At 37.3% G+C, this 13,014-nt stretch overlaps 1 protein-coding gene across 5 annotated transcripts in view; it reads right to left on the bottom strand.

The window, feature by feature from the left end:
• Positions 1 to 892: 892 nt before the first annotated feature.
• Positions 893 to 13,014, bottom strand: part of LOC117790693 (mucin-5AC) — a 29,489-nt gene continuing 17,367 nt past the window's right edge. For 4 of the 5 annotated variants that reach the window (XM_034630221.1, XM_034630218.1, XM_034630219.1 and 1 more), the window contains exons 5-11: positions 12,647 to 12,932; positions 6,307 to 7,571; positions 5,301 to 6,242; positions 4,932 to 5,025; positions 4,639 to 4,773; positions 3,232 to 3,625; positions 893 to 1,950 (exon numbers count right to left, since the gene is read on the bottom strand). In XM_034630221.1, coding sequence (XP_034486112.1) covers positions 1,527 to 1,950; positions 3,232 to 3,625; positions 4,639 to 4,773; positions 4,932 to 5,025; positions 5,301 to 6,242; positions 6,307 to 7,571; positions 12,647 to 12,932 — 3,540 coding nt within the window. In that variant the 3' untranslated portion in view covers positions 893 to 1,526. The remainder of the gene's footprint in view (positions 1,951 to 3,231; positions 3,626 to 4,638; positions 4,774 to 4,931; positions 5,026 to 5,300; positions 6,243 to 6,306; positions 7,572 to 12,646; positions 12,933 to 13,014) is intronic. The other variant, XM_034630223.1, reaches the window with a different exon arrangement.

Raw genomic sequence — 13,014 nt, forward strand, 5'->3', positions numbered from 1 at the left:
CTCAAATTCTTTCATTCAACTAGAGCTCCTTAGCTTTATATGTCGTTTTGAGTTCATTTATGCAGCTCTCTATTAATTGTGCCATTATCCTGCGATGCCAATCAATAGATTTTATCCTACTGTATCTAATGTGCCAGCATATCCCAAAATTAACTAGTAATAATCTTTTAAGGATAACATTTTAATAGCTCGTCCTCGTCTGTATCCTTCTTAATTTGACTGTTCATTGCCATCAAGGATATCCAGGATCTCGCAAAACCTCTAGTTGACATTTTCTACAGAGGTCCAAAGGCGAAAATCACATCAGGAGCTGAGATGGAAGGACTTTATTTGTATATAAAGCTATAACTTAAAAAACGTCCTAAGGGTCGTCGTGTCCCATGTCCAGCAAAGCGTCTCTATTTGGGCTATCACACGGCCAAAGGACCCTCGAATCGGATTTTGTTATTTTAGTCTGTTTTAAACTGACTTTCTACTTACACTTTCAAAGTATGTGAGTATGTGAATTTAAGAAACCAATTCGTGTAAATATGAGCTAATATTTCAGGCAGTTATCAGTAATATTCTTTCAAGGATATTTTTAATCTGGTAATAAATAAAAAAATGTTTTTGGTTATTTATTTTTGAATATTTTATCATTTATTTTTTGTTCGTTTTAGTGGATTTTTGCTACGTGTTTGTTTATATGTCAATTGTTTTTTGTTGTATTTGTTTTCTAGAATTTTACAATAGTTCAACTAAATAAATAATAACAATTTATAAATATAATTCTCTTACTCGTTTCTTGAGTGTTTCCGAGTTCTGTATTAACATAAATATTTTTAATGATATTTTCCATTCAAAATTGAAATAGTATTAGTGAATTCCTTTTGATTTCAATGTTTTTCTAAGATTTTGATAAATTAAGCCAAATGCAATAAGTTGTTAAAAATTTGCATTAATTGGCTGCTCTAACTTAGTGGCTAAAAATCGGCTTAGTCTAACTAGTTAAGAAATAATAAGTTAGTATATAGATTGCAACGAAAACAAAAACCTATGCAAAACTATAAATTATATGCAATAAATAAATACCTAACATTTACATCTGTATAATAATATAATTTTAATAATAATAATAAGTATTCTCTTTGACCTTTTATACAATTATGTATATACAAAAACAACTTAATTTTGCTTTAAAAAGCAACAAAAATTATGGTTCGCTTATTGTTTAAAACATTTTCTTTGTAACTTTGTTTTCGTTAACATTTTCTTAATTGTTTTATTGTCTATTTCAGAGATGTGGCAACGCCGCACAGGCGCAACTAAGCACAGTCATAAGTCGATATAGAAAACGGATATAGAGAACAACAAACTCCAAAAGCGACAGTGGGAGCTGACATGACTTGACTATGTATTGAGTATATATGCATATTAATATATAGTATTACATATAGTACTTTAGGCCAACTAAGCCTCTACTTATTCCCAATAAAGAGCGTATAGTTTGCTGTGCTTATTGTCGACGGTAACGCCGACATTGCGGGTCATTTGGCCAGCTTAAGGATCTCTGCTGTTGCTGTTGTCGTTGCTGAAGCTGTTGACACACTTGATGTGGGTGGAGCAGGCGCTATTCTAATAGGCTTGGCACGCTGCTGCTGTTGCTGATTGAAGATTCCGTTCAGTGTAACCGCTGTCGCTGTGCTGGCGGTCAGTGTCATGTTGCCACAATTGGAGATCGCCTGTCCAGCTGACGGCGCCGATCGTTTGCCTCGCACCAATCCATTGCTATTTATATGATGACTATTGTTGTTGGTTGACGTTGGTTGCTGCTGCTGCTGTTGCTGTTGCTGCTGCAGCTGATGACTGCCAACTGTTGCTGTTGTGCTTGCCGACGAGGCTGAAATGTTATCCAACTCAGTCATTGCTTCTTGTATAGCTCGCTCGAGTTGCGAGTTCAACTTGCGGCTCCTTTGTGAGGTTTTTATTTTGGTGTGTGTGCGTTGTGTTGTGGTTTTTGTTTTGTGTGTTTCAGTTTCAAATTTTTTGTTGTAGGGTGTTTGAGGTTGGATGTTGAAGTGATGATGATGATTATGCATATACACAAAGGGTTATACACACACATATATGTATTTATATATGCATACGCATACACACACACGTTGAGTGATGACAGGTGTGTTATATTTTTTTGTCAGCGCATAATTAAAAAAAAGAAACAAGAATATTAATTAGCAAAATCAAAATGTAAATGACAAATTAAAAATTAATTAATTTCAAGTGCATTCAAATGCCAATTGTCGCTAAAATTGCACAATAAATACGAGTACTAATCAAATGCAATTCAAAAGCTACAACATAACTAAAGTATAAGCCGAAAATGTAATGCCTTTGCAGACAGTTTCTATACCGAAACTATTTAAAATTCTATAATTATTTATAAACACTCTGCAAGAGTACAACTACTGATTTACTTTTTAAATAAATATCAAATTTAAATACTTAAAGATAAAAACGGATGTAATACAAAAATAAGTAAATTACAAACACTAAATTTATTTCAAAACACTTGGCCAAAATATTGAAACATATTCAGAAGTTGCAATGTTTATTAAAGTCAATCTAACTACTATATTGTAAATTAATTTTAAAATGCAGAATATATGCAAAATATTTGGACCAAAAGAAAACTCAACATTACTAGAATAGTATAAATATAAAAAGAAAGTAAAGAAAATTTCCTTGCTACAATGCTGTCTGATTCATCTTCACAAAATATATCACTTTATCGGATTGGATTAATCTGAGTTTTTCTTGATCCTGGCAACAACTGCAAACTTTTTAAATTTTTCAGCTTTTCAGTACAAAATTTAAATTTTATATATTTTAATATAGTTGTTAATTTCAACTGGTATATATTTTCTTTAATATCGTGTAAAATCAGATGACAAAAAATCCAATATTTGTAGATATTATAATAAAAATCGATATAATGTTTTATCAGTTTTCTAAATAAATAAATCAATAATAAAAATAAATAAAAGAACAATTATATTATGTACAATATTTATAAAGAGTACTGAAAAGTTAAAAATATATTAATTACAAACTTATTTTTTTCGACTGCTTGTGTTTACGTAAACAATAATATTTAAAAAAAAAAAAATAAAAAATAAAAAAAAAACCTAATTAAAAATCAACTCTGTCTAGCTTGGATTTCATATTCAGTTGCCCCTGCCAGGTGATGCTCACTTTCTGGTATCCTTCTGCGCCTTGTGATGTGCATCCAGGCCTTCGGAAAGGCTCTGCAACGAGTTGACCGGTATTAACTCGGAGGTGGAACGACCGCCGCCGCCAAACCATTGCACCCAAACGTGATCAAATTGTTGCGATGGTGTACAGACGCCATCGGGCATCTTGACGATCTTGCCCGGCCAGGCGGGATGGCCACGCGCCGGCCCCCAGATCAGCTCACCAATGGCAAACGTTCGGGGTGGCAGCAATGCCAAGTGTTGACCTGTTGGCGAGCATCTCACCAACGCTCGGTGTGGACGGCGAGCGCGTTTTGTGGGTGTCTTATGTGGGATCACTTCACTGACCACTGGTGCATCCGAAATAGGCGGTAGCTGCGTGGTTGTGGGCGACTCTACATAGAGATTCGAAGGCAGCGGCTTTGTTAGTCAAGCCGAAACTTTTTTACGATATACGATACCCAACACCCGACAGAGTACACAAAATAATTCAATTTCCTATACGAATTTCGACAAATCATACTAAGAATATAAAAAATTTCAAAACTAAAGTTAGGAAAACAAAACTAGAAAGCATTTAATATGAAAATACAAATAATGAATCTATAATTGTGAATAACGGTACTAGGATATTTATATTAGAAAATATAAAATTTAAAAGATAAAAATTGACAAAAACCTGTTCTCAAATATATTTCATTTTTAAACTTCTTAGTAATATTTTGTTTTAAAGTTCAAAATAAAATTTTAATATATATTTAATTATAAATGATTTTTCACAATGAAATAAATTACAAATTACTCTATATATTTGTATTACTATTTCGAAATTACAACTCAACAAAGAGAATACAAAGAAAATCAAGCTACGTCTTTTTTAATATGAATAAAATACATATTTTTTAATTTCTTTACTCTGAATGAGTGTATCTTCTAAGTTAGATATTCTAATTTATTCTGTATAATTCTCCTTTCTTATTTTGGTTTCTATAACTATTTTTCTTAGTTTTTTTTTCTGTAATTCTTAGAAAAATATTCGGAATTCGTATGAGGTACTACAAATTAAAACATACATCAAAAGCAAGATGCAAAGGTGCTTGACAAGTACTTGACATGCATTAGGTGTAATGTAATTGTGATGATTAGTGGGTTTAATGGGGGTGCAGTTAGTGACTGATGGTTGGTGGTTAGTGCTGGTAAAAGGCCTTACCCTGGTAGTCAACGCTTACTACTTTCTGATTATGAACATAGATGTTGTGGTTGTTGGGGTGACTGTTGGATGGGATCTGTTGGTGCTGCATGACTTGGCGAACAGGTGTCGCCGCAGATACTGATGATGACGACGACGATGACGAAGATAATGATGATGATGAGATGGACAGGGATGTAGAGCTAGCTAAGCGCATACCTTGTCCCAAAAGACCCACTCCGTGGTTGCCCTCGCTTGAGGATGCCTGCGACGTGATGTGAATGCGTCGAATCTTCGCTTCCGTTGGCTTATAGATGTTGCTGGGCTGGCTAAATACATTGCTGCTGCCGATACCTACAAGTGTTTTTAAGAATCCATGAGTAATGATCATTTAAGTATTTTTTAATTTAAATAGCAGTTATGGAAATAAACTGAGTAAATTTAAAACATTGCAATTCGTGTTTTAAAATCAATAACAGTTAGTTTCTCTGCTTTTAGGACAGTTTACTCACGCCGCTCGCAATCCGTGGATGAGGGCGACAGTCGACTCTCAGCACTTTGGGGTGAAATCGCCGCATCCGGCTCTGAACTGGAGACGCACTGCACCTGCAACAGTTAAAGATCAGTTAATAAATGTGAATGGCCTGCTTAAAGATCGATAGCTATAGTGATATCGATACAATCTGTGGACTAAGAAGAAAGTTTGAAAAAAAAGTGAATACTGATGGGAAAAAATTTAATTTTGTAATATTGATGCAGATTCAAAATAGAGGTAAAACAATGATAAAAATGACAGTGATCGAAGGTGTAGAAAAAATGGACAGTGAAAATCCAGTTGTCGATGATTCGATGTCATTTTTACATCACTAATAGATACTGACCATGTCACCGCTTCCGCTGCTGCGATGACTAGGTGGACGCTCTGGGCTGCTTGGACTGCAGGTTGTGGTATCCGGCGGACTTGCGGCTGTCACCTGGCGACTGCTGTGCGAATCCGAGACGTAGCTGGTGGCCAGACCCAGCTGCTCCGCCTGCTGTTGGGGATGTGGTTGCTGTTGAATCTGTATGGTGGCCGTGGGACTAGCCTGAACAAAGGATGCGCCATTCTGCTGGGCCGTGGGCATCACGAGACCCATGGGAGTCGAATAGATCTGGCCAATTGGACTGAGCTGACCATTGGCACCCACGATATATTGTTGTCCGCCAGCGCTGGGCGAGATGAATGATGGCTTGTTCTGCGGCGACGGAGTGCGCAGCATCACCGGACCCTGTGGCGTCAGCAGACTGGTTGTGGGCATGTTTTGGATCTGCAGCAGCGTCGCATCCGTTGTGCCCATGACCAGGCCAGTTGGCATCAGCAGCTGCTGTCCAATGAGATTCACCTGCTGCAGGATTTGGCCATTCTGGAGGAGCAGCTGCTGATGCTGTGGCGCCGCTGTCGCCGCGGGCTTGTTAACCACAATTCCCTGGATGCCTGGACTCAGCTGAAACTGCTGTGAGAACTGTGGTGGTGGCGGAGGAGGCGCTGCTGTTGCCGCTGCGGCAGCTGCCGCCTGTTGCAACAACGCTGGCGCCTGGCTTGGTATGCTTGGCGAGATCTGCGGCGAATGCGTCTTGGCGGGCGAACCACTGGCACCACCAGCTCCACACATGGTCGTCGTCGTCATCATTGGCGGTGGTGTGCTGCACACGGAGCTTTTCCTTTTCCGCGCTCTTCGCTTGCCCTCTGGTGAGGTAATCATTGTTGCCCCCGGCTGTGGCATCGCCAGCAGCTGTTGTTGTTGTTGCTCCGGCGTCGTGTGTTGCTGCTGCTGCGGTTGCTGCTGAAAATAGAGTATCAAAATTTTAATAATTTATTATTTAATAATTTGAGTTCACCGAATTTACCTGCTGCTGGTGATGCACAATGTAACCACCGTTGGGCAGCGTGTTGAGTAGAACGGTTTGCGGAGGCGCCACAGCTTGAGTTCCCGCCTGGCTGATCTGATTTATTTGGTTGGCCTGCGAGCTGATGATCTGATGATGATGGTGCAACAGCTTGGCGCCACTCGTGTTGAGCAAAGCCGACGGTTGACTGACAATATAACCACCTCCTGCCGACGATCTCTGGGGCTGTGAGGTCGCCGCTTGCTGCTTGCTGGCCGTGGGAATGACCAACAGTTGGCCGGATGAGGTCATGATGAGCTGGTTGCCACCACTGGGACTCGCCATTGACTGCAACTGCGCCACCGTGGAACTGGCACTGCTGAGAGTGGTGCCAGGACGACTGATTCCCGCCGTGGTGGTGACAATGCTTCTGGTCAGCGTGGTGCCGCCATTGCCATTGTAGGCAATGGGTTGCCTGACAATTGGTTGGCACTGTTGTCGCAGCAGACGCAATTGGGCTGTCTGAGGCGCTTGGACTTGGAGTTGCAGCTGCGCCGGCTGCGACTGCGTCTGCAACTTGGGTGATGGCGATGGTGTGCTCTTGGCGGAGTCCAGTGAGTCCGTGGGCGAGGACAGACTGTGTCGTGGACTCTCGTGGCTGGTGGAAATGGCGCCCACCTGCTCGGGACGCTTCTCTTCTTCTGATGGCGACTCCTGTGCAGCTGGCAACATTGTGATGCTGGTGATTTGTGGATTCTGTGGACGCACAAATGCCACCGCCGTATCGACGTGTAGAGAACGAGGGGATGCAACACTAGTGGACGTCGCTGAACTCGGTTCCAGTTCCCACTTGCCACCGGCAAAGAGCGACAGACGACGAATCCTGTGACGCTGCTGTTGTTGTTGTTGTTGCTGCGACTCCAAGGGCAATGTTCTGACAGTGGCTGCCACAGACTTGGCATCCAAACCCACATTTAGCGTATTGTGCAACAGCGTCGTTTGTTGCTGCAAATAACCCGCCGGATCATCCTTGAAATTGGGAGCAGGAGCAGAGTTAGAAGCTTGCACGGAGTTCAATTTTATCACATGCTCTACAGAGGCAACTGAAGATGGAGCTGAAGCTGGAGCAGATCCAGCTCCAGCTCCAGCTCGCTTGTCCCCTGTTGTTTGACTAGTTCTCTGCACTGTCGCCGTTGTGGAGAGGGGCAGGGATGGAACTGCTCCAGTGTAGCATGTCCTATTAGCCACTTTCTGGTTTGGCTTGCCATATTTATGGAAATCAGCATCTGAAATAGAAAACAAATTGAGTTGAGAGACAAAGTCAAAGTCAAAGTCATTGCTTATGCACAGAGCAAGTTGTCCTTTAAGTGCCCCCAAGCTTAGATAGAACCTTCTCAAAGGTCAAATCCCCACTTGTCTGTCAATTGCAGACAATTGCCAAATGACTGACAAAACCGAGCATAAGTATAATAAAATCAAAACACGAGAACGTGCAACGCAAACTCATTTGCAGCTGGATGAGAAAAAGCGGAAAAGAGACTGGACACCAGGAAAAATTTGGAATTGAAAAAGGAACTCTATACCTACACATACATTAATGTATTTAAAAACTTTGATTAAATCTGGTAGCGCAAATAAGAACTAACTTATAAATCTAACCTAAAAAAAATATTATATATATAAATGGGTTAATCTAAAATAAATGTATAATAAAGTTATAGACTTTTACTTTAAACTTGTATAATAAAAAAAAATTATTTCTTCTTTTAATTTTGATCAAAATAAAATAGGTTTGGATTTTATAACTATAGTTATAAATAAAATAAATATAGAAAGTAGATTCAATTTTTATCATACAATTTTGACATGTACATATAATACAAATTACAACGCAAATTAAAAAATATAAGCGTTATACTATGGTTATTTTTTAAATTTTAAAATGGAATTTAATTATTATTATTTTTTTTAATAAATCTTTTATTTTAAAAAATGAATATATTTCTTTTAATTGAAAAATGGAATTTCATTATAGTTTCTATTTTTAAATCTATCGATAAAATTAAACAAATATATTTTACTTTGCAATTAATATTTTAAAAATTATAATCCTGATTAACACCTGATTTAAATGCATTGCAACATATTTAATGTGAATCATTGACTGCAAAATAAAATGAATAATTCTTATTTTTTCCAGCTCTGCCCTCGAAACACACAATAAATAATTAAGTGCATAAATAGGAAGCACCCTTTATTCTGTTCCACATACACACACATACCCAGCAACACACTCACCCACACACTCACGCAAACACTCAGAAAACCACAGACGCGAACAATTTCTAAAACGTGGCGAACTTTTGCTTTGTGTGGCGTTTTTAATGGTCGCTGATTGGCCTCCAGGATGAGGCAGTCGTAACTGGTCAACACTTTAGGGCTAACAAAGGGAGAGAAATTGGGAGAGAGAGAACGAGAAAGAAAGAGTGGGGAATAGCTGATAGCTGAATCGCTGCGAATGTGCATTGCTAAACTTTGCCGTCAACTGTCTTTTGTTTCAATTAACCTTTTGCATTTGAAAGTTTAACCGTGTTTGCAAAATGCTTTCCCAGCAACTGAGCTTAACTTCCCCGTACACAGGGACTTACAGGGTGTTCAACTGTCCCACGCTTGCACAAAAATGTCAGCTCACTTTAAGGTGACCCCCAAACGCGTTAAACCCTTCATTGTGATTGTTTCTTTTGTGCACGCCTGGAAGTTGGCAACAGTTTGGTCATATCTCAAATTGAAATCCAAATGCGTTGAATGCCACAGAAATCGAAAAAATAAAGTTGTGAAATGGAAATTGAGCTCACTATACAGTTTGTATGATGTAGAAAATTTAGAAAAACCAGACAAACATATCTAGAAATTACATACTGAATAAAACTAGACTCTATAGTTTTCAGAACTGGCAGTAAGAGCTACCAGACTGAAATTTGCATATCAAAATTTGTATAAAAAGCTATATATAAAAAAAAGGTCAAATAATCAAAATCCTGAAACGTTACAAAATTAAAAGGTCAACAAATGTTCTTATAAAATTCAATATTATAAAACGCTTTCTGTAAACTTTTTGTTTGTTAGCCGAGTGTTTTCATCTTTGTGAAGTGCAAATGTTAAAGAGTTGAGGGCATTTAATAAGCATAAACATTTGTTCACAATTCCCTCGCCACATAGAGTTGTGATATTTATGTAATGCCCTTCAGTGAACTCGTTTATGTTCTAAGACTGGTCATACAAAGCACGAGGAGAAAAACAAGCAAACAAAATAAAAAGAAGACGGAGAAACATTAAGGGAGGTGGATGATTCGAGGTGCTTCCAATGCACTTCCTGTGAAAGTCAACGACGACCTCAAAGTGCTGGAGCTTAAAGCTTCTTCTTCTGCATGTGTGTGTGTGTGTGTGCTTTACACCTGCCCCCCATCCTTCTCTCAAGATATTTCATTCTCTTTTAGCATGTGCATTTTCACTTTATCATTGTCTAAGCGGCGTTTTTCACTTGCCAGCAGCCAAAGCACATTTCAATTGCATCCGATGTGTGTACAAGTGTGTGTGCGTATCTGTATGTGTGTACACAAACCAAGGCTCTTTAAGTACACATGTTTTCATATGTATTCATGCGATTGTTGACTTGTATCCTGCTCCTTCTGTTAGCTCCTTTTGTGCCCTGTTTCGCGAGATTTCGTTTGCTTTGCCTGCGCTTATCGCATGTAAGTATCTACACTACTTTACAAACCACCCCCTCCCGGTATGCTACCCTTTATTCATGACTATTCACCCCTGAGGGAATGCACTTTTTTGAAGGCAATCTTTGACCATTTTAATTCTAAAAGTTTTTACTTGCATCCTTGCATTTTTTTTTTTTTAATTTTATTTTGTCAAAACTTAAAGATCTGATGTCATAATAAAACATTTGTTAGAAAAAATGCATGTCAAATTTTACTTTAATTTTAACCAGGGAATAACACCGGAACCGGTACCGTTAACCGAAACTAACCGTAACCGAAATAAATTCTCTGTCAAGAACCAAATACCGGTACGCTTGTGGTAAAGTTGCTAGGTCAAAGAGACCAACTTTAAACTGTCATAACTTGATCAAAACTAAACCGATTTTCAAGCGGAATGTCATTTTAATCATGATTTGGCCTCTAAATTCATTCTGCATTCAAATTTTGTTCATTTAAAAAAACTAATTATTTTCGACCAAGATTCGATTTCGATGCTAAGGGTCCCCCCTTTGAAATTTCGAAAATTCAAAATCTTAAATCTCAAGTTTTCAGTTTTAATCAACTCCTTATATCGTAATTAGTATAAAACAACACTTTTAACTTGATTCTGAGACCTTTCATTTTTTTGTAAAAAATCATGCCAAAATAAACAAAAATTTTGACTTGTAAAGTGGCTAAATACGCAGTTTGACCAACTTCAACTGTCATAACTTGATCAAAACTGAACCGATTTTAAAGCGGAATGTCATTTTGATCATGATTTGGCATCTTAATTCATTCTGCATTCAAATTTTGTTCATTTAAAAAAATTAATTATTTTCGACCAAGATTCGATTTCGATGGTAAGGGTCCCCCCTTTGAAATTTCGAAAATTCAAAATCTTAAATCTCAAGTTTTCAGTTTTAATCAACTCCTTATATCGTAATTAGTATGAAACAACACTTTAAACTTGATTCTGAGACCTTTCATTTTTTTGTAAAAAATCATGCCAAATCAAACAAAAATTTTGACTTGTAAAGTGGCTAAATACGCAGTTTGACCAACTTCAAACTGTCATAACTTGATCAAAACTGAACCGATTTTCAAGCGTTTGTTCGTAAAAAATCATGCCAAATCAAACAAAAATTTTGACTTGTAAAGTGGCTAAATACGCAGTTTGACCAACTTCAACTGTCATAACTTGATCAAAACTGAACCGATTTTAAAGCGGAATGTCATTTTGATCATGATTTGGCATCTTAATTCATTCTGCATTCAAATTTTGTTCATTTAAAAAAATTAATTATTTTCGACCAAGATTCGATTTCGATGGTAAGGGTCCCCCCTTTGAAATTTCGAAAATTCAAAATCTTAAATCTCAAGTTTTCAGTTTTAATCAACTCCTTATATCGTATTTAGTATAAAACAACACTTTAAGCTTGATTCTGAGAACTTTCATTTTTTTGTAAAAAATCATGCCAAATCAAACAAAAATTTTGACTTGTAAAGTGGCTAAATACGCAGTTTGACCAACTTCAACTGTCATAACTTGATCAAAACTGAACCGATTTTAAAGCGGAATGTCATTTTGATCATGATTTGGCATCTTAATTCATTCTGCATTCAAATTTTGTTCATTTAAAAAAATTAATTATTTTCGACCAAGATTCGATTTCGATGGTAAGGGTCCCCCCTTTGAAATTTCGAAAATTCAAAATCTTAAATCTCAAGTTTTCAGTTTTAATCAACTCCTTATATCGTAATTAGTATGAAACAACACTTTAAACTTGATTCTGAGACCTTTCATTTTTCTGTAAAAAATCATGCCAAATCAAACAAAAATTTTGACTTGTAAAGTGGCTAAATACGCAGTTTGACCAACTTCAAACTGTCATAACTTGATCAAAACTGAACCGATTTTAGAGCGGAATGTCATTTTAATCATGATTTGGCCTCTAAATTCATTCTGCATTCAAATTTTGTTCATTTAGAAAATTTAATTATTTTCGACCAAGATTCGATTTCGATGGTAAGGGTCCCCCCTTTGAAATTTCGAAAATTCAAAATCTTAAATCTCAAGTTTTCAGTTCTAATCAACTCATTATATCGTAATTAGTATAAAACAACACTTTAAACTTGATTCTGAGACCTTTCATTTTTTTATAAAAAATCATGCCAAATCAAACAAAAATTTTGACTTGTAAAGTGGCTAAATACGCAGTTTGACGAACTTCAAACTGTCATAACTTGATCAAAACTGAACCGATTTTAAAGCGGAATGTCATTTTAATCATTATTTGGCCTCTTTATTCATTCTGCGTTTAAGTATTTTTAAATTCGTTCAAAAAAATATTTTGCTTTACGAACCGACAAAAAAACTGGAATAGAACCTTTTACCGAAATAGTTATTTCGGGACGTACAGCAACCGAAACCGTAACCTATAATTATTTCGGTTTTATTCCGAGATTTTAACTTTTCATAATATTGACCTAACATTTGTTTAAATAAGTCAACTGTTTGGGAGAAAAACACACAAAGCACCAACAGTTAATATTTTTTTCTGAATTTTAGACCTAGTTCTTAACTTTGCTGTTCCTCATCTACCACTCACCTTGATTCGCCAATTCGATTATTGTAGGTGTTGTTGGTAGAGTTGCTGTTGATGTTGCTGATGTTGTGGTTGTTGATGTTGTTGACGTAACAACTGCTGTTGTCATCAGCGTAGTAAACACATCATTTGTTGCCGGAGTTGCTGCTGTTGCATCTTTAAAAGACTGTGTATTGTGCAATTTCTCAGATCCGAACAGATTCCGTTGATGTGAGCAGAACGGCGTGGAAGTTGCAGAAGATGCTTCCTGGCTATTACCTGGCAACACCTTCAATGGCATGTTGGGCACCTGTAATTAATAAAATGCATAAAATTGACACATTAGCTATTAAAATTCATTTATTTAATTGAGGCGCCATTGTCGTTATCAT

This window comes from Drosophila innubila (assembly GCF_004354385.1).
Source record: "Drosophila innubila isolate TH190305 chromosome 3R unlocalized genomic scaffold, UK_Dinn_1.0 2_E_3R, whole genome shotgun sequence".
In the NCBI taxonomy this organism is placed as follows: Eukaryota; Metazoa; Arthropoda; class Insecta; order Diptera; family Drosophilidae; genus Drosophila; species Drosophila innubila.